General features: G+C 42.6%; 1 protein-coding gene across 1 annotated transcript in view; it reads right to left on the bottom strand.

Annotated features, from left to right (window-relative positions):
- Positions 1–22,483, bottom strand: part of DGKI (diacylglycerol kinase iota) — a 398,043-nt gene that overhangs the window by 54,676 nt on the left and 320,884 nt on the right. The window contains 1 exon segment of the mRNA XM_060245690.1: positions 21,843–21,968. Coding sequence (XP_060101673.1) covers positions 21,843–21,968 — 126 coding nt within the window.

Here is a 22,483-nt window from a genome sequence, read left to right as displayed (position 1 = left end):
GGCTTTATCACTGAACTATTTGCCCCTTTGATGTTGCCAGATTGCTTGATCATCATGGCTGATAAAGTCCAGCCAACAAGAAGTAGAAGGCCTAGATCATTAATGCTTCTTCAGTATAAGAAAATTTTCCTTGACATTGTAAGCAAACCAAAAAAGCAGAGGTTCATCCACTACTGAACATTTTTCCTTACATAAGGACAAACTTTAGATGATTTTTGAAACTTAATTTTCAGGGTAAGAAACTGACCCTGAATCCAGACAAGATGCTAGATGGAAATTCTGAAAGCGATTGATTTTCCTGTGATTGATGGGATGAGCTCAGATAAAGAGGTGAAGTTATGTCAGTTCCTGGCATCCTTTCTGAGAAGCAAATAGGATCTGTTGCTAAGAATACCTTTCCCACTAAGTGCATAGCCTCTTATCTCTTTTTAACTGGCTTCACCTTGATACATTTGATCCACCTTCTGTACTTTCTGTAACTTCCACACTTGACTACTGCCATGTGGTCTGTGTGGGGCTGCCCTTGAAGACAAAATCGTCAGGTGTTTCAAAATGCTACTGTGCATTTGCAGCCTGAAGTTGACTGGTATATCCATACTCTGCCTAAACGGCATCAGTTACTGTGGCTACCCATTTGCTTCCTGGTTTATTTCAAAGTTCTGGTTTTAAAATAATATTTAAAGCTCTTAATGGCCTGAGAACTGCACACTGACCCATATGTGAGTTTGGGACAACAAGCACTCTTTCAGGGTTCATCAGTATGTTAAATTAAAAATGGTGGCAGTAAGAAGTACATAATCTTTGTTGCTTTTTGAAACAATCTCTTTGAAAAGGTGCAGAAACTCACATTCATTATTATGCTTTGCAAATGCTCATTAAAGTAATTCTCTGATATGCAGCTTGACTGGACTAGGCATCTCCCATAACTCTACAGGAAAGTGTGGTTGCCAACTTCCAAATGGGGCCTGGAAATCTTCCAGAATTACAACTGATCTACACACTACAGAATAGAGATCTCCAGGCAATATGCACTGCTCAGGTATCTTCTCAGGCTCTGCCCCCAATATAATTTAGTGGACTTGACAATTCTTCCTGTATCTTATTCATTTATTAATTCTGCTCATGTATAACCTGTTTTCCTAGCTAATACTTCCAGTAGCTCACAATGATGGTATTACAAAACACAACTCAATTATTAAAGTGTAAATAACCATACTACTAAACATAACTCACAGAAATTAAAGACATTAAAGTCACCAGAAGATTTTCTAGCATCAAATATACAATAAAAACTTGAAATAGATTCTAAAGTTGCACCTAAAAAACAAGTAGTTTATAATGGTATCATTAGAAAACGAAGAAGAGGAGACTGGATTTATACCCCACCCTTCACTACCCAAAGGAGTCTCAGAGTGGCTTACAATCTTTTTTCTCTTCCCCTCCCTACAGCAGACACCCTGTGAGGTAGGTGGAGCTGAGAGAGCTCTGACAGAAACTGCTCAAGTGGAACAGCTCTGTGAGAACTTGTGACTGACTTAAGGTCACATCATAGGGGTCCCAATCCCCCCGCTTTAGCGGGAGACTTCTGGGTTCCCAGCTTAATCTCCCGGTCTTCAAAAATTGAGAACCGGGGGGGGGTGGAGGGGGGGAGAACATACCTATAGAGCTCCTGAGCAGTTTGTAAAATCCCTGTCCCTTTAAGGCTGGGCAGGAAGGAGGAAACAGGAAGGGCTTCGGAGAACGGCCCCTCCCTTCTTTGCTTTCGTTTTCACAGCAGGCACAGTTCTCCGGAAGAAGACCAAGTAAGTATTTGTGTGTGTGTGTGAGAGAGGGAGGGGGCAGGGAGGGGGATTCCCTCGTATGGAGGCCCTCCCCCCCTTTAGAAAGCGTGGGGGGGGAGGGAAATGTCTACTGGGCACTCTATTATTCCCTATGGAGAATGATTCCCATAGGGAATAATAGGGAATTGATCCGTGGGTATTGGGGGCTCTGGGGGGGCTATTTTTTGAGGTAGAGGCACCAGATTTTTAGTATAGCATCTAGTGCCTCTCCCCAAAATACCCCCCAAGTTTCAAAACGATTGGACCAGAGGGTCCAATTCTATGAGCCCCAAAAGATGGTGCCCCTATCCTTAATTATTTCCTATGGAAGAAAGGCATTTAAAAAGGTGAGCTGTCCCTTTAAATGTGATGGCCAGAACTCCCTTGGAGTTCAATTATGCTTGTCACACCCTTGTTCCTGGCTCCACCCCCAGTGTCTCCTGGCTCCACCCCAAAGTCTCCTGGCTCCGCCCCCAAAGTCCCCAGATTTTTCTTTAATTGGACTTGGCAACCCTATCACATCAGCAGCTGCAAGTGGAAGAGTAGGGAATCAAACCTTGTTCTCCCAGATAAGTCTGCACACTTAACCACTACACCAAACTGGTGCCAAGCAGTAGAAACCATTACAAGGCAAGCACATAAACACATACACACACACACCACTCACAAATAACAAATTCAAAAAATGCTTGGGTTTAAAAAGGCTTTAATTTGACAACAAAAATCACAGGTATTGATACCAGGTAATTGGACATGGGATGGGCATTAAACAGCCACCCACAATCAAGTCAGTCCTACATTTCACAGCTATCTACCATATTCCAGAAAAAGAGGAGCACACAAAGCTCTCAGTTGGCTGGCAGGCTCTATATGGAGCAGATGGCCCCTTTGATACCCTGGTCCCAGCCATTTAGGCCATTAAGATCATCCCTTTTAGTAATGCTGAGCTCTTCCCACAAGTATGCCCACAAAAGCAAACTGCAAAATCATTCTCAGTCTTGCATGAAATATTTAGAAAATCGAATGAGTGAAGGAACAGAAGTGTAGTGTCAAAATACTGCCTAGTTAAACACCTCAGGTCTGCCATCCTTCAGGTAGTGGCTGGAAATCTCCTAGGGCTACAGCCGATCTCCAGATGACAGAGATCAGTTCACATGGAGAAAATGACTGCTTTGGAAGATGGACTGTATGGCATTATAACCCACTGAAGTCCCTCCCCTCCCCAAATCCTGCTCTCTTCAGGCTCCCAAATTTCAGATATTTTCCAACCCAGAGCTGGCAACCCTAGAAACCTTGGTCATTTGGCTGTCCTTCCTGAAGTAAAATAGTTGGGTACATCTCACTTGTTTCCAATGCAACAGCAGACCTCTTGCAGTAAGGATTCTAGCAGGGGAGTGCAGTTATTGACTGACTGAAGAATGGTACAATCCTATCTGGGAAGGTTGTCATCTTCCACCAAAGATACATTTACAAGCAAATGTTGACGTAGTCCAGAATTTTTTTTTCTCCACCAGCTTTCCCACTTCCAAGCTCGACATAAGAACTGCTTTGCTATATCAGGCAAAAGATACATTTACAAGCAAATGTTGAAATAGTCCAGAACTTACTTTCTTCACCAACTTTCCTGCTTCCAAGCTCAACATATTCTAACCCATCCATCACACAGACATTTGCGGCTACTAGCTGCTGATTGACCTGTCTTCCCTGAATTTGTCTAATCTTTTGTTTCAAGACATCTAAATTACCTTCCCAACAATCTACTAAAAATGAACTCCATTAGGCCCATTGTGTGTTGCATGAAGATAATACACATAGGAGTGCTGAAGAGATACACATGGCTCCCAGTCTGAGATTTGGCAACTCTAAAACTACAGCTCTGCTGCCTGTATTGACATTCCACCCCCAGTCAATGCAGCAACATCCGTGTATAGCCTTTATATAACACACAAGAATGTATAGACTCCCAGAGGCAAGCCAGAGGAACCCTGTAAACACAAGAACTCAGAAATGGAGATCTATGCTGAGATACTACTTCAGCTAATAACTTCCTCTATCACGCATAAGCCACAAGCACTTGGCTTGTTGTCCCTGCTTTGTCTCAAAATATCTACATCATGTGATATCCTAATTCATTTTTTCAGCCCTGTCTATAAATCTGAATGCTTTTCTCCCATTTCATTGTATCTGAAGAAGTATAAAAAGCTTATACTTGAATATAAAACTCTGTTGGTCTTAAAGGTGCTACTGGACTCTTACTTTACTCATAAGCCATGTTTTGGAAGAGAATTTGTCAGCTTTCCCCTGCACACTTTCTTTTGCTTTGCTGTTTGAGAGGATCAGAGGAAAGAGGAGTCGTGTTCTGAGTTATTAATCTCATTTGCTTATGAGGACAAGATACCTATGGGCTTCCTGCTGTTTAGCATCCCTTGTAGCTGTACAATGGCAGAAGAGGTACCTAACCACTGACCCTTGCAACTACTGAAATGCTAAAAAGAAACAATTAACTTCGCAGTCATTTGCAAGCATTTCCTTTAGCATCTTTTAATATGCCTCTACAGCATTACTATCACAGCAAGGCAGGTAGAGAGAATCAGCTCTGCATCTGAAAAGATGAAGAGAAGTGGTGAAATGCCATGTAAGTAACACTATGAAAATTACCATCCTTCTGAGGTTGGTAAAATGAGTACCCAGCTTGCTGGGGGTAAAGTGTAGATGACTGGGGAAGGCAATGGCAAACTACCCCATAAAAAAGTTTGCTGTGAAAATGTTGTAATGCGACATCACCCCAAAGTCGGAAACGACCAGTGTTTGCGCACCTTTACCTTTTTACACTCTTGCAAGTATAGCGCACCCCTATCAGAGCCGACTGTGGGGATTCTACACATTTTGCCATGAACATGTTTGACGGTCAGAGTGACCAAAGTATTTGAGCTTCAGCTTCAGCATCTGACCTTCTAGTGAACAGTGATTTATATGACTTGATAATTTCTTATTTAAACAATTGCCTCCTGAGTGAAAGTTAAGCATCATGCATGGAAAGGAGAAAACTCAATCAGGCTGTTTGTGAACATACTTGCATGAAAAGCCAGTTTGGTGTAGTGGTTAAGTGTGCGGACTCTTATCTGGGAGAACCGGTTTGATTCCCCACTCCTCCACTTGCACCTGCTGACATGGCCTTGGGTCAGCCATAGCTCTGGCAGAGGTTGTCCTTGAAAGGGCAGCTGCTGTGAGAGCCCTCTCAGCCCCACCCACCTCACAGGGTGTCTGTTGTGGGGGAGGAAGGTAAAGGAGATTGTGAGCCGTTCTGAGACTCTTCGGAGTGGAGGGTGGGATATAAATCCAATATCTTCTTATCTTCTTCTTAAAAGAAACCTTTACTGTACTGTACTGAAAAAGCTGTACTATTTATAAGGAACGGTGTATCCCCCTGCTGGACAGCCACAAGAGACCACTGAACTGTTGGGCCAATCACTGAAAAATCCAGTCTCTATTCACAGCTGGCAAACATGATGCCAACCAGGGGTCATATTGCAGAAGAATAGGTGGTGGAACTCATCCAGGGATTGTTATGCCTCTGCACCTACTATTCAATGGACAAGGAGGTGGAACTCTCAGAAGGAGGAGGAGGAACTCTCAGAAAGGTTCAGGAGCTGCGTTCCTGTGAGCTTCCACTGAATCTGAGGCTTGATGCCAACCAAACTGGAGGGTGTTTAAGCTTCTCTGCTTTATTGTAAACTTGAATGTCCTCTTCAGGGTGAGAAGCTCGAGCTCAAGTTTGAAATTTGATGTGCAGCAAACAGAAAGCACTGCTCTAGACTGACCATGGAAAAATAGAAAGTCAAACTCTCAGCTCTTGCACTAGGCCAGGGCCTAGCTAATGCAAAGGCTTCATACTCTCAGGGCTGGGGTCTCTGGGGGAGTGGAGGGGGATAGCTGTGAATTTCTGTTTTGTGCTGGAGGTTGGACTAGATGGAACCTTCCAGCCTATGTTTCTACTGCTTACCAGTCAAAGAGGTCCATTGTCCTTTCTCTATTCAGAGGGCTCTGAGACTCAAGCACACGCAACGCATCATAGTTCACTAGGCTAGACTCCAGCCTCAGACACTGAATGAATTCCTGACAGAACCCACAGCAAGTAGGCTAGAACTAAAAGCTGTTTTCCAAAAGGCCCTCAACTAAAGGTCATTTCTGACCAAAGTAGTTTTAATCTTAGAATAAAATCTTCTCCAGCCAGACACTTCCAGATGTTTTCAAGAACATCTTCTTAGTCTGCTGGAGGCTTGAGGGCTGAGAGGGAAGGCAGCACAGGACTGCATTTGCAGAGAAAGGATTTGCAATGCAGAACTTAGTGGATGAGATGTGAAGACTCATGGAAATTCAACCAGCCTCCTCCAGGCACATTCTAATTCCAGAAATTCCAGCAACTGGGTACATTATTCATAAAGACAAAAGCCTCTAGAGAAATGTCAAGCTGATGTAAAGCAGCTATTTTTACCAATAACTATGTAACTGAAACCCTCTGCTATCCAGACTACTTTAAAGCCAGCCTTTTTAAATTATTGTACATCTACTGGATAAAATTGCTCTCTTCTTAGTTATGCCATTCTGCATACTCACTAATTTACTTTGAAAGGATTTCTGCTTAGGGAAGCATCCAAGGAAGACAGAAAGATTTGCAGTGCCATCCAAAGTAGAATCACACCCTTCCAAGCCTACTGACTTCAATGGAATTAGAAGGATGCAACTCTGCTCAGGATGGCATTGTTGGGGGGGGGGCAGTCTGTGCAACTGCATCTTAGTGCCAAATGAGACCTCGCCACATCCACAAGCCAGTCCTGGGGACACCGCCATTTTAGAGGTGAACTTGGGCATTCAAGATGCAGCAATCAGGAAAATAGTATGAAGAGAAATACTTTTGCCTCTTCCTACACACCACAATCCCAGCTTGGACTGCATGCAATTGGTAGGCACTTAACTCCAGAACACATCTCTGTAACACACAAACTGGCCCTTAGCCACGGCACCAAGGAATGTTCCCAGGCAACAGCTGGAAAAGAGGAAGAGTAACTAGTACTAAAGATGAAAGCCATGACCAAAGGAAATTTGATTAAACTCTTATATTTTGCAGGGCAATATCATTGTTACTATTTATTTGCTTGTTTATTTATTAATTTTTTTTATTTCCTGCCTTGCTTCATGGTCAAGGCAACTTACAGTAATACTCCTGAGCTGATTCTTTTGAATTTGTGGCAAAATCCAGCAATACCAAAGATATGACAAGAGCTAATTACAAATCTAATTACTGTTGCAAAAGTTCTATGGGCCTCTCATTGGAAGAAGATTTCTGTTCCTTCAGGTGCAGAATGGTATGTAAAAATCTGGGCAATTTTCACTATGGATAAAATAGCTGAGCATATTTCCACTGTTGAATCTACCTCAGGTAATTTTAATTACTGGACAAATGGATTCCCCTCATTAATTACTCAGCACAGTACCATTCCTCTAAGCACAGAACCATTCTTAATTTAAAATTATTTGCTGGTAATTAGACAACTGCTGCTCGTTACTTGCTAGTACTCCTTTTTTAGTATATGTTCAAACATTTAACTATGTACAGTTTGACATAATTCACCAATGTTGCTGTTTAAAAAGGTAAATAAATAAGTGCTGCTCAAATTGGAAAAAAAATGTTAAGCCCCCCCCCCCCCCAATAAACTCCAAGTCTCCTCCCCCGCACTTTTAAAAGGTGTCTGTTGTTCATATCTCTTCCAAAGCCCTGGCAAACAGGCATGCCTTGTTGTACCTCGCAAAGACCTCAAAGGAGGGGGTCCCACTTCACCTCTTCACAGAGCCATGATGGGAAAGGCCTTCGCTCTGGTAATGCCAGATAAGCCACCCTAAGAGATGGTATAGCCAATAAATGTGGCAGGCTTACCATAGCTGGCATACAGAGACATATAGAAGGAGACTGTCCTTCAGCTATGGGAGTCCTAGGCTATGAAGGACTTTAAAGGTCATAACCAGCACTTTGATTTGAACTCAGAAACAAAGTGGCAACCAATATAGCTGCTTCAAAATGGGCAACGCATGTTTCTGGCACCTACCTACTAACAACAGTTGGGCTGCCACATTCTGAGCTAGTTGTTTCTGGGATGACTTCAAAAGCAGCCTCATTGGAGTAATTCATCCATACGGTTAAGCATGGATCCATGTGGACAAATTGGATGAGACTAGGTAACAAGAGAGCTGGCAAATCAGATGCAGTTCACAGAAGGTGTTCCTGGTCATCATGCTGATCTGCTTTTCAAACAGCAATGTAGGGTCCATGAGCACCCCCACCCCACCCCCAAGCGCTTCATCTTCTATGAAAAAAAACAGCATCACTCCATCTAGGACAAGCAGATTCAGTCCTTTTAGAGTATCAGCATTCTTGACCAGAATTACCTCTGTCTCATCTGGATTCAGTTTCAGTTTGCTCTTCCTTAGCCACCTGATGACAGCCTCAAAGCACCAGCTCAGAACCAAGACAGATGCATCTGGAGGCTAACATAATGAAATATAGAGCCAGGTGTCATCTGCATTTTGATGACACCCAACCCCAAACCTCCATACAATCTCATGCAGTTGCCTTTATCAATATTAAAAAGCATGAATGAAAGAACAGAACCTTGTGTCTCTCAACAAGATAAATTCCACCCCACTCTGCACCTCCAGTGACTCTTTATGTCCAGTCAGATAGAAAACAGTGAACCAACCAAAAGACTACCCCCTTAATACCAATTCCATATTCACGCTGATGGATAATAAACAGGGCTGGCCCTAGATTGCCTGGCACCCTAGACAAGGCTAACTTCTGCCACCCCCTCTCCTGCACTCATAACTTCATTAAATTGCATGGGGGACCCCCAAATTTAACACACCCAGAAGGCTGGCACCTTAGGCAATTGCCTAGTTTGCCTAGTGGCAAGGCTGGCCCTGATAATAAAGGAGTGGCCAACTGTGTCAAAGGCTGGTGTGAGGTTCAACGTCAACATGGAAGATTGTCCCCCATTGAACTTTAAATGAAGATTGTTCACCAGTGCAACTAAAGCAACCAAATTCAGGCCTGAAACCAGACTGAAATGGCTGAAGGGCAGATGTGTCATCCAGGAAAGCCTGGGACTGCTCTGCCATCACACATTCTATCACCTTCCCTAGAAATGGTAAATTGGAAACTGGCCTGCAATTGGCCACATCATCCCTAGTCAATTAAGGTTTTTTGAGCAGAGGTCTAACTATTGCCTTCTTCAAATGTAAATCCCCTTAATCAGGGAGGAATTGACTATTTTCCACTGATCACTCCCAAACCATTTTCCCAGCAAGATTTTGAAAGCCAGGATAGATGTGGGTCCAGAGCAAAAGTGGTGGCCCTCACACTCCCAAGGACCCTGTAAGCACCTATTGGAAGGACTGATCTCAAACTATCCACAACAAACTAATAAGCAGGCCCTTCTGACACCTCAAGTACCAGATCTGCACTCAACTTGGCTTCCAAGTCAAAACGCATGAGAGAGGTTTTGTCAGCAAAGAACCCTGCAAAAAGATCACTGCTGGGGCCCAAATTTTTGTCACCAGCAAGGCAGACTTAGGTGTTACCAAGTCCTTAACTACTTTAAACAACTGAGTTGGCTGAGATTCTGCTGACACGGTGGTGGCAGAGAAGAAAACATGGCAGAGAAGAAAACGCTGCCAACACTGCCACCTCATGGGCCTATAAGTGGGCTCTAAGGCATGCTCTGCCTGATTTACCCCGAATGTTCTGCCAAAACCACTCTAGTTGCCTTCCAGTCTAGTTCATGTTGCCCAGCTCCCTCATCAATCAGGGATCTAGGAGCCTCACACAGCACAGAAGAGGAGATTAAGGAGCAATTCTGTTCATGGCCCCAATCAGCCCATCGTTCCATGCAACTACAAGGGCCTCCACAGAATCATTGGGGAGGCTCTCAAAGTCCCCCAGAACTGCCTGGAAACTAGAAGGATCCATTAATCTCCAAGAGTGGACAATCCAAATCAGTCCAGTGCCCCAGCAGGGAGAAAGCAGCAAGCTCAACAGTGCCTTCAGAAGATAGTGATCAGACCACAACAAAGGCTGAACCTCTAAGTCCCCTGATCAGATCATCATCAAGTTGCTTGGTGCAGAAAAGAAGGGCCAGCATATGTCCCTTTTTCTTGTGCTGGGCCCATGACAATCTAAGTCAGACTCAGGGCTCTCACAGAGGTCATGAAGTCCTGATCTTGACCTGACAATCCAGCCTCAGTCAGCATGTATGTTGAAATTCCCAAAGATGATCATCTTTGGGGTCCTCAGCATTAAGTCCAACACCACTTCCATCAGTTTGGCCAGAGACCCTGCTGGTAAGCTAGGTTGACAGTACACCAGCAAGATTCTTAATCTGTTTGTGTGGCCCAACACAAAAGGTACATAAAATCAAAGCTAGTCTCTGCCTGCACTTAGTACCTAGTGATTTAATACCTGGACAAATCTTTTGCAAGATCATGTTTTTAAAAATTTCTAGTATATCACCAGAATAAAATGCACACTTTAGAGTCAGATGTGATGGGTACAAGAATGAGGTCCCAGGAGGAGCACAATGCACTTTCAGACTTACAAGCCCATTTTAGGCAATCCTTCATCCACATTCTGAATACTGCCCAAGGGATATTTCTCTAGTGAAGGGGGGGAAGAAAAGCTATATTATCGTACCTTTGAAACGAATAGTTTTATTGTGGCAACAGATGTTTCTGATTAAAAATGTGCTAGTGCAGAATAAACCAGATGGTCTTCAGGGTGTCGCAAGTCTCTTTTCTTTTGGTGGTATAGTACACTAACATGATTCCTCTGAGCTGTTCCATGGTTTCAAAAGCTTGATCATTTCTTCCCTTCAGCTGAGTATTTAAAACAGTAGCAATAATATCTAGCAAACAGCAGCAGCACCAAAATCAAAGAGAGCACTCCACAAAATCATATAAAATCCCTTTCTATAAACAAAGCCTAACTATTTATTTGTTTGCCAGTTTCCAAATGCCATTCTGAGATTGCTGGTATCATCTAGATGCAGCAATTTAGGCTGTGCAATTTTAGTTCTTTATTAAATGCTTTGATTTGGACTTTCCTGGCATTTTCCTAACTCCCCTCTTCTTTAGTCTCCATCTGTACACATAACCACTGTAACAGATTGGTCTGCAGCACTAGACAATGTTGAAAACCTCAGATGTATACTGTGGAATTGAAATTGTACATTAAAAAAGAAAGGGCAGTGGTTCCAATGCGTTTCTTCCTCTGCTTCTTGGGCCATTTCTCACATGGATTCAGTATTTTTTAATTATTTTTTCTCCATGCTATCTTCTTAGATTTAGTTTTCCACCCAAATTTTGATGTTAGAAAAGTTGAACAAAGAGCCAGTTTTGACATTCTAGTGCCACCTAGAGGGTTTCCTATGAAACTAAGCAAAAAGAAGACATGACAACAAAAAAGATGCAAGACTGAAACAGAACCGAATTAAGTACAAATAAGCAGACCACACAATAATTTGTGTTCTGTTTCAAGAGGAATGCAAATTATATTTACATTAGCTGGAGCCTCAATATTTTTTGGGAAAATCATAAATTCAATTAAATTTCAACCCAATTTAATCATAAATCAGAATCTAATAGTAAAGGTTTTTCTGAACTGTACCACTTCAGACTTATGGGCATAATTCTTCTCATGAGAAAAATGTTCACACTGTCAACAATCTCACACACACACACACACACACACACCTGTGAATGATCTGTGCTGTTGAACTGAGTGAGTACAAATGTTGGGCAACATGAACAATAAACACTAGGACTGATTCTATATAGCAAATCTCTCTTTTTGTGAGAGCACACATCAAGTGGAATAAGAAGAGAGGCTATGAAATTTGGGGGGAGGAGAAAGATGAATCAGACTTCATGGAGGAAGAAGGCCAACAGAATGGCAAACAAGGGTAAAGGGAGGAACAAAGCACGAACAAGAAATCTGGACAGCTGAAGATTATTCTGCCTGTCTCTTAATTTACCAACACAGAGGGTAAGTTTTAGATGTGGGGTGAAAGTATGTTTGTAGCACTCCTTTTATTTTCCTTTGCTCAGATGTTGTAACCCATTGTTACTCAGCTGTATGAGTTTTTTTTTCTTTTTTGGAACTAACTAAGGTTATTGTTTTCCTATCTCTAAAAACGGTCTCTGCATCCACTTATAGATGCCCTACTCAATTCAAATATATCAGTATACAACTTGTTAAAAGTATAATTTCCAGGATCTCTCACTGCATGATTCTGAGTAGAAGGATTAAGATTAATTTAAAGAGAGAGTCTAGGTTATCAGTTACCAGACAAATATACCCAACCCATTAGTGGAAATGAAAGGACTCTTATACGTGTCGAGGCAAAGATGAAATTAGAGTTACTAGTCTAGCACTGCCCACTAGCAAGAAGTTTAAGAGGTAGAAACATACAAACAGGCATAATTCCAATACCACTTTAGCTAGGAACCTGAAAGTGATATACTTGCATCAGAGAAATGCTCTAGGATGGCTTTACCTTAGAGTTTGGGGGGAATCCTAGAGCATCAAAATGATGCTACACTGGAAGTGACCTTATGACACTGGAACGATGCCTATCCCCACTCCCCCACTTCCTCTGCCACTCTAGTGAGCAGTCGTAAACAACTAGGACAGCAATCTCAAAGGAAACAAAGATCTGGCAGTCTTAGATGAAATAAAGTTGGAGAATTCCATGTTGAGGTCTAGAGGCTTGAGACCTCCAAGGTAAGGTGTCTGTGGGGACCACTTCACTATTCATTGTGCAGATGGGCAGAGAAGCCTGTGTTGGTCCTATGACATAATGTGCTCAACCTTATCAGATTAGTTCTTTATCTTACCAGGAAAAGTCCTGCTGGACCTCAACCCTGGAGAGCAGTTTATAAATTGAATCAACAAAATCAATCACAGTCAGCTAAAAGCAAGCAGAACTGAGTGGCTGTATTGTTGTTGTTGTCACAGCCTGGGTCTAAGCTGAATGGACTGTGCTGCCATCAAACCCACAGGGACTGCTTGGCTCTGTTTGTCCCAGGACTGTTATAACATCCCAACCTGCTTCTGCCTCCACTAAGAATAAAGGCGATATTTTTCTACAGCATAAGCTATCCAAGAACTATGCAATTGGAATTGGGGTTACCAGATAACCAAATGTACCAAATACTCAAGCTCATTGCTTTGCCCCACCCCTACAGAGAGGACTCTATAGTGACCTAGTCTTGGAAAGGTAATGGCAACAAGAAAATCTTCTTTCCAGATTTAAACCCATTTGGGGATAAGTTCTCTGAAAGGAGATAATCTGTAGAAACCCTGTCCTACCATCCCTTTATGAGAGCCAGTGTTGTATAGTTGTTAAGAGCAGCAGACTCTAATATGGAGAACTTGGGTTGGATTCCCCACTCTTCCACCACAGGAAGCCTGCTGAGTGACCTTGGACCAGTCACAGTTCTCTCAGAATTCTCTCATCTCTGCCTGCCTCACAAGGTGACTGTTGTGGGGAGAGGAAGGGAAGGTGATTGTAAGCCTCTTTGAGACTCTTTAAGGTAGAGAAAAGAAGAAGAAGAAGAAGATATTGGATTTATATCCCGCCCTCCACTCCGAAGAGTCTCAGAGCGGCTCACAATCTCCTTTACCTTCCTCCCCCACAACAGACACCCTGTGAGGTGGGTGGGGCTGGAGAGGGCTCTCACAGCAGCTGCCCTTTCAAGGACAACCTCTGCCAGAGCTATGGCTGACCCAAGGCCATCTCAGCAGGTGCAAGTGGAGGAGTGGGGAATCAAACCCGGTTCTCCCAGATAAGAGTCCGCACACTTAACCACTACACCAAACTGGCTCTCCTGACCTACCTGAAATCTCAGTGAGAAAGGCTGAAAAGAAGGGTATAAAAACCTACTCCTCTTCTTCTGAAAAAGAAACTTAGTCTTGCGTGATTTCTAGTATCAGACCCCACTCCAAATCTGCAAAGATCCAACTATGGACCATTAACAACCCCTAGTTTAACAACTTGTGTCTGACAAACAAGCTAAGAATGAGAGTGTTTGAGGAAGCATAAATGTTGAGGTTACGAGAAAGTACCTCTTATGGCAACATGAGCTGGTTGAGGCCCAGGACATCCATTATTTACTGTTAAGTCAACAGAATGAAAGATTCCAGCTAACATTGACTAGGTACAAATGGACAGCTAGGGGTGGCAGCCTCCTGTCTCAAAGAAAGCCGGTTTAGTGGAAAGCACCCCGGGGGCAGTCAGACAGGGTGTAGCCCACTTATGGAACAAGGATGAGCTGTGCACACCCTGAAGGAGCGATCACACTGCTCAAGAGCATGACTGGCACTTCCCTGGTGATCCCAGCCATTCAGATGGCCAGGACAGGTGCCCTGGAAGCACTTTAGCAATGTGCTGCTACTTACTGCTTGGTAGGTTTTTGAGGCAGCAGAGTGACGGTGGAGAATGAGGTAAAGGCAGGAGAGAGGTAGGACCCAGATGTGCAAGCTTGAATGTGCCATTTAAATCCAGACATGAGTCATTCCTGTGTTGGCTCAAATTGGTCATCTGAATTAAGCCATTATGTGTGTGAGCATGGTGCTTGGAGATGATGTTTAATGGAAGTGAAATCTCTTTTGTTTGTGGAGATGTACAGCAATGGACTTGCTTTCCAGCATTTATTTACTTTAGTTATTGCCTGCCTTTCTCACTGAGATTCAAGGTAGGTCACAGAATAAAGGCGATATGTTTCTACAGCATAAGCTATCCAAGAACTATGCAATTGGAATTGGGGTTACCAGATAACCAAATGTACCAAATACTCAAGCTCATTGCTTTGACCCACCCCTACAGAGAGGAATCTATAGTGACCTACTCTTGGAAAGGTAATGGCAGTAACCCTCATGCCTGGTGGGAACCCTTCCCCTGAAGCACAGAACTGGACTAGGCAGTAGGCAGGCAAATGGGCCAGCTGCTTGGGAGCCCTCCAGCACAGCTGGCTGCTGACATATGAAAATATGAAGCTGCCTTATTCTGAATCAGACTCTCAGTCCATCAAAGTCAGTATTGTCTACTCAGACTAGCAGTGGCTTTCCAGGGTCTCAAGCTGAGGTTTTTCATGCCTACTTGCTTGGACCCTTTTTAGTGGGAGATTCCAGGTATTGAACCTGGGACCTTCTGCTTACCAAGCAGATGCTCTACCACTGAGCCACCATCCCTCAACAGCTTAAGGCATGTTGAGTTGAGACATCAGCTGGCAATGCCAGCTATTAGGAGAATGGCAATAGCTGGAGATGCCCAGCTGGCCGGCTGGAGGAGCAGAAGTGGGGCATGCACCCTACTGCAGACACGGGGATATGGCTGTTGAGGGAGATTAACTTGCAGCTGGTTAACTGAGCACACTGTGTGTGCTGGATGACAAAATGTGTACTGACTGACAATGAAGGGCACACAACAGCATTCTTCCTATATGTGGGCTTCCTAGAGGTAGCTGGTTGGTCACTGTGTGAACAGAATGCTGAATTAGATGGGCTTTTGGTCTGAGCCAGCCTGGCTCTTTTTAAGTTCTTAGAAGAATAGTCTTTCAGTGGATGTCTTGGTTCAACAGTACTAAAACTCACTGTACAAATCTAAAATTCTGAATTATTCCATTTGGATATTTTAAAAAGGAAGCCCAGAGGGAAGAAAACCCAATATCCAGTATCAAAAATGACAGAGAGGAAGAGGAAAGCCAAAAGTTTCCATTGTGAAACCAGACCCTGAGACATCAAATACCTAAAGGCAGACACTTGGCAAGGTGAAGATAACAAACTTCCTCCAGCATGGTACTATCTCAGGGGTGTGTGTGAGAAGCTAGTCAAGATACCTGCTTTCTTTACCGATCAGAACAGTGGGTAGGAGCAAAATAGTTAACGGATGTTTTGCTTAGAAATTAAGGTTCATGAAAAGCCCTTATACAGTGCAACCTATATTGTTCAGGTGATTAGCTGAGCACTGAGAGCCAGCATGACATACTGGTTAAGAGTGACAGCCTCTCTCAGTTCCATGTACCTCACAAGGTGCTGCTGTGGGGAGGGAAAGGGAAGGCACTGCTCTGAGTCTACTTACAGTAGAGAAAAGCAGGGTTTAAAAACCAACTCTTCTTCCTCTAGCAGACCAATGGTCTGACTCAGTATAAGGCAGCTGTATGTGTCCCTGGTTAATAACGAAGATGAGCATGCAGAGGACAGCAAGAATCAACAAAGCTATACTGGCACTGTTCGCTTGACATTTTGTAAGACTTTCATTTATTTATTTCATCAAATTTCTAGCCCACCCCTCCCTGCTCAGGGTGGGTTACAACAGTAGATATATACAATAAATTTAGAACTGTTAAAACCTAATCTATGCAATATTAAAAACCTATAGTATCAAATAATACAAGATGGCGGTCAAACCCAAGTTAACAAGTGTTCCTGAAGAACCTCCAGTATATGTATCCATAGATGAAACCAAAGACTAGGCAAGTGCCAGAAAAGCAGCAACAATAACACAAGACCAGGTAGGGGAGGCCAGCAGATTTGGATCTTCACCAATATAGGCCTATGCTGGAACATCTCCATTTTACAGGTCCTGAAGAACTGTATCAATTCTCACAGGGCCGTAATCTCCTTTGGGAGAGCATTCCACCAGGCTGGAGCAGGAACCAGGAAGAGATGGTCCTGCAGTGTGTGTGTCCATAGAAAATCTTCTTTCCAGATTTAAACCCATTTGGGGATATGTTCTCTGAAAGGAGATAATCTGTAGAAACCCTGTCCTACCATCCCTTTATGAGAGCCAGTGTTGTATAGTTGTTAAGAGCAGCAGACTCTAATATGGAGAACTTGGGTTCAATTCCCCACTCCTCCACCACAGGAAGTCTGCTGAGTGACCTTGGACCAGTCACAGTTCTCTCAGAATTCTCTCATCTCTGCCTGCCTCACAAGGTGACTGTTGTTGGGAGAGGAAGGGAAGGTGATTGTAAGCCTCTTTGAGACTCTTTAAGGTAGAGAAAAGAAGGGTATAAAAACCTACTCCTCTTCTTCTGAAAAAGAAACTTAGTCTTGAGTGATTTCTAGTATCAGACACCACTTCAAATCTGCAAAGATCCAACTATGGATCGTTAACAATCCCTTGTTTAACAACTTATGTCTGACAAACAAGCTTTGACTTGAAAGTTTATACCCTGAAACTCCTGTTGGTCTCTGTGTTGCTACTGACCTCACATCTACTTGTTCCACTACAAAGAATTAAATCCAGGCAACTCACTAGCAGAATCACATTCTTATCTACATTTGACTGCCTTGAATCTAGATATTAATCCTTGCAATAGAAGACCATCGCACAATGAAATCATAACATTCACTGTCTTACTAGTTCATTCTTTCCTTTCTTTGTTCTTCATCAGCCCTTACAGCTCAGGTGAAATGATGAGATAAGCCAAAGGGAAAGAGGAGGGTGAATGACTGATTGAGTGAATGTAATCTAAATTAAATAATTCCCTTGGTTAGGGCGGAGGGGAGAAAACAGATACCATTGTTTGCAAGAGAGAGATGCATACCACATTGCCACTTGGCTTTGTTACTAAACATGCTGGAATTATTGTAGAAGAGATTCCACTTTCAAAACTTTTATTTATTTGCTGGCAATACATGGAAAGCATCTAAATCTAAGTTGGAGCAAGACATTCCTCTGCCAAGGCAAGTGGTGGTCACAGCCCATCAAGAAACCATTCTGCTCCTCAGAGGAATCCCAAAGAGAAGTTGGAAGCTGGGTTGTACAGATTTCATGTCAGAAAAGAGGGGGAGGGAGGAACGCAGGCAGGGAAGAAGGAGGGAGGGAGGGAGGGGGTGGTGCTAGTTAACAGCTCCCTTGTTTAGGAGATGCCAATTTGTAATTTCTTGGCATGTGGGTGCATTTTGTGTGTCACTACCTGCCAAAGCAATTTGTCAGCAGGGCAAATTTTCTCAATGATGTGTCAGGTGCAGAGATGCTACAAAAACATAATTAAGAGCCTCTTTTTCCAAGAGGAAGGAGAAAGAACAATCTCACTTCCACCTATTAGAATTATTTTTGAAAATTATTCACTCAACAGGAAGGAAGGGAGGAATCACATCTAGAAAAGACCAGAAATAGTCCTTACCCAAAGCATCTGCCTTTATTTAGCCCCTTAGCAACCCTGTCCCTAAACAATGGAATGTGGAGTAGATGCCCTAACTCAGGGTAAACCATATTTGCATAGGTCTTGTTTATGCAAACAGAACTGTGCTTCATCTAGTGCTTCATCTAGTGTTTCATTTTTCTTTTTTACAGCAGGGCAAAAAGTGAGAAAGCTGCAGAAGTCCGTTTCAAGCAGGGCAATGCCATTAAGCATAAACTGCATGACCATCTTCCAGAAAAGTCTTTTCTGGTTGCATTAATGGGAAATGTGCACATCACCTGTATTCTGCTCTCAAGTAGTCTGTGCACAGAAGGGATCTTGCTCCTAGGGCCAGTTCACACAATGTAAGCGGCTTGCTGAGAATGTAGGTTATGAGAAGTTCACTGAGCAGGTGCTCACCATGACTCCACATTTACTGTGCCTCTGCTAAGGGGCTAGAATGACAGCACGGAAATAAGGTGCACTATACTGTCCCCCAGTGCTGGCTGTAAGCTAACCCAACTGCTCTTAGTGTAAAGCCAGCACTTAGAACTGGAAACCTGCCATCTGTAAAGTAAGAGCCAGCTCCACAGGACACAGGAGCTCCCTGACCAATTTTCCTAAAATTCTGATCCTAAAATACAGATGTGTGGGGATCCACTTCATAGGATAGGTCCAGGCTAATTTAATGTCAGCAAGTCAGCTTGCATACATCCTCTGAAGCAACTGCATTCTTCCCAAAGCATTTCCTCCATATTTTTAATCTTTTGATATATCTTTATGCAGAAGTGGCTAACAAATCATCAAAATAAATACTAAATGCAAATATTCTGTTACAAAACAAGGGATGGATGTATCTGAAGTTCCTTCATGTTAAGCTAGAATGCTGGTTAGGATCAGGGAATAAAACATACTGTCAACACTGCAGGTCAATAGCCAAACAAAAGGAATAGCTTTTCAAACAGTTCTTCCTATCATTCTTTTCTTTTGAGACAGAGTCACTCATGACCTTTGGCTGGAATGTTAGAATTGTCATTCTGACCTTCTGTATGGCCCTCTGCTAGGTGATTCAGAGCCCTGATAGGCTCAGCTCACATGATCTAAGAAAGGTCATGCTAGCCTGGTGAGTGCTTCAAAAACAAGTTCCCAAAGGTCACAAAGACTTCTGCAAGAAATGGCACTCTCATCACAGGTGAGGTCACATGTTTGTGGGCTCTATAGACTTTGCTCAAGCTCAGGAGCACTAAATTCAACCTAACACTTACCTGGGATTTCCAAGCCAAACCACATATGTATTGTGACTTACATGCAGGGTCAAGAGGGCCATTGAACCACTGCCTCAAGGTAAAAGGGGGTCTTTTAAAGCACTTTGCAGAATGGGTTGGGGAGTACCTTTTTGTGGAAACCAAGAGGAATATATGGCCATACAAAGTTTTCTAAAAAAAAATGTCCCAACAGTCAAGAAATATAAATGTGCATTTATAATAATAATAATAATAATAATAACTTTATATTTCTATCCCGCCCTCCCCGCCAAGGCAGGCTCAGGGCGGCTCACAGCATAAAAATACATTATACATCGAGTTATACTTATAAAATCATGGTTAAAACAAATTACGGATTATATTAAAATTAACATTAACAATATGGTGCTATAAACGTTTGCCAACATTTAGTTAGCAAATTGCTGCTTCATAGACATAGTCTGGCATTCGGTATACAAGTCCAAAGAGAACTGCTTGCATGTTTGCAAAATTTTCAGTGAACATCCACCAAACATGACTTATAGCCTAGATTTCTCACAAACATGTTAATGGGGGGTGGGGGGAAATTGAAGTTTTGATAAGTTTTGCAACTTCTCACTCTTTTTTGATGCAGTATTTTGTTTTCATGTACCATCATTTAAATTTTTATTATGTTTATTATTATTTATTTTTATGGCTGTGGTTGCCAATTTTCAGTTGAGGCCGGTGGATCTCTCAAAATTAAAACTAATCTCCAGATTACAGAGATAAATTCATCTGGACAAAATGGCTGCTTTGGAAGGTGGAATGTATGGAATTATACTCTGCTGGGGTCCCCCACCACTTCCCAAACTCCACTCTCCCCAGGACCTCAAATTTCTAGAAATTTCTCAATTCAGAACTGGCAACTTATTAGGGACCTAACAGCTGGAAGGAGCTCAACCTGAGAGAGTCTGGTTCCTTGTTTAGTGCTTCCAGAGGTTTTTGAAAGGTAATTCTGAAGTACATGAGGCCCAGATTTGGATCTGAACCACATGGAGAGGGAGCTTCAGATTTATCCCCCTCATGTTATTTTCCCAACCCAAGATGGCCTTAGGAAGCTTACTGCAGAAATGCACATGTAAGATTCCCAGTGGAGCACCTCCCCATAGCTGTTACAAGACAGGGAAATGGTGGTGAGGGAAAGGCTTCAGTCTCCTCTCTCCACAGAACACTGCCCCAGTCTGAAGTGAGCCCTTGTGGAGTTGACAAATGATTTCTTAAAACCACCAGAAGCTCTAACATGAACACCTAGCAAAAGTTCTGATTTAGCCCTAGGGTTACCAATCCCCAGTTGGGGGCAGGGGAATCCTCCAGTTTGGAGGCCCTCCCCCCATTTCAGGATTATCAGAAAGTGGGAGGGGGAGGGAAATGTCTGCTAGGCACTCTATTATAACCTATGGATGCCGATTCCTATAGGGTATAATGGAGAATTGATCTGTGGGTATCGGGCTCTAGGGGTACTGTTTTTTTGAAGTAGAGACACCAAATTTTCAGCAGAACATCTGCTGCCTCCTCTCAAAACAAGTTTTAAAAAGTTTCAAAAGGATTGGACCAGCGGTCCAAATCTGTGAGCCCCAGAAGAAGGTGCCTCTATCCCTCATTATTTTTAAATGGAGGGAAGGCATTTAAAAGCTGTGTTGTCCCTTTTAAATGTGATTGCCAGAACTCTGTGTAGAGTTCAGTTGTGCTTGTCACACCCTTGTTCCTGGCTCCACCCTGAAAGTCCCCAGATATTTCTTGAGTTGGACCTGGCAACCCTATTTGGATTGACTCAGGGACTAAAGATGACTCAGGGACTCTTTAATTAAGATCAGCTGCAGTATTTATCACTATTTATTTGTATTTTTAAAAAGTTTGAAATTAATGACACATTAGGTTTAATATGGTGTCTCTTTAGTTTCACTGTGCAAATTTGCTCTTATGACTGCAGTCTTGACCAACAGCAATTCAGCAACAAAGCAACAGTAAAAGGAATAAGAATGGTAGTAATAATAAATACATCTATAGCAGCTAAACATCAAATTATCCAGATCTAACTATCTATTAGATCTGATTACATAAGGAAAAAAAAAACCTTAGCAACGGCCAAGGTCACTTCTGGCCAGAAGGGTCTATAACTTACAGTGGGCTGGAAGACTAGCCAGGTCCTTTAAGAAGGGAGAAAGCTCTTTTATGTATTTTATTTATATTGTAAGACATCTTGAGCTCCATAAGGGGGAAAAAAAGGCAGCTAATAAATATTCTGGATAAATTTTGAAAATAACTAACTAAATAAATATTGTTTTTGAAAGGTTCTGTAGTCCCAAGGGTGTCATGAAAGGCATTCAAAGACGAGACCTGCACGCAGCACACAGGTAAGAGGCACAGCAATGAAAAGAGCAAAGAGTGCAGGACAACAGGAGACTATATCAAAATGCATTGTAAAAAAGCAGGTAAAAATTGCCTTTGGTGATGGTAGCAATGCAGCACCAAGCAGATAAATGCAGAGTGCTCTTACTGCAGCATGTGCGTCTGGCTGGCCTCCTTTTGTTTTTCAGGTACCTCGTAGTGCGGGGACATCTTCCCTAGGCCACTATCACTCAGCATGCGCTTTCGGATAGCAGGGTTCCACCGATCTGATATTCTGTGGGGGGAATCCAGAACAAAAACACTGTAATGTCAAGATCGCCATCTTTTGCACCTTACTGTCTCATGTCTTATTCACAACTCTTGCTATTTATTTATTTATTTATTAAAGTTATATCCCACCTTTCTGCCCTTACGAGGGTCACCATGGTGGCTGACAGATTAAAATGTAAATAAAAATCGCATTTTAAAATGTTTTAAAACCAACTCCCCTATGCACAACCCCCATCAAACATAATTAAAATAATTAAAACCAGAGCTAAAATTCACAAAAAAGACATTAAAACAGCAATTAAACCACTTTTAATTTTAATGTTTGTTGCCCTGGGGATCAGAACAGGGTGAAAAGTAAGCATAGAAATGTTTTAAATAAACAAATAATAAATAAACTATCAATATGATACAAATAATCACCATCTGAACTGATGAGTAACATTACTGAAATGGCAACTATCCCAGTCAGAGGCAAGAAAGGCAGCTGTACACAAAGGGAGGACCACTTTTTCATGCCCT

Source organism: Heteronotia binoei, chromosome 8 (assembly GCF_032191835.1).
Source record: "Heteronotia binoei isolate CCM8104 ecotype False Entrance Well chromosome 8, APGP_CSIRO_Hbin_v1, whole genome shotgun sequence".
NCBI lineage: Eukaryota > Metazoa > Chordata > Lepidosauria > Squamata > Gekkonidae > Heteronotia > Heteronotia binoei.
This window is presented reverse-complemented; position numbering and strand designations above follow the sequence as displayed.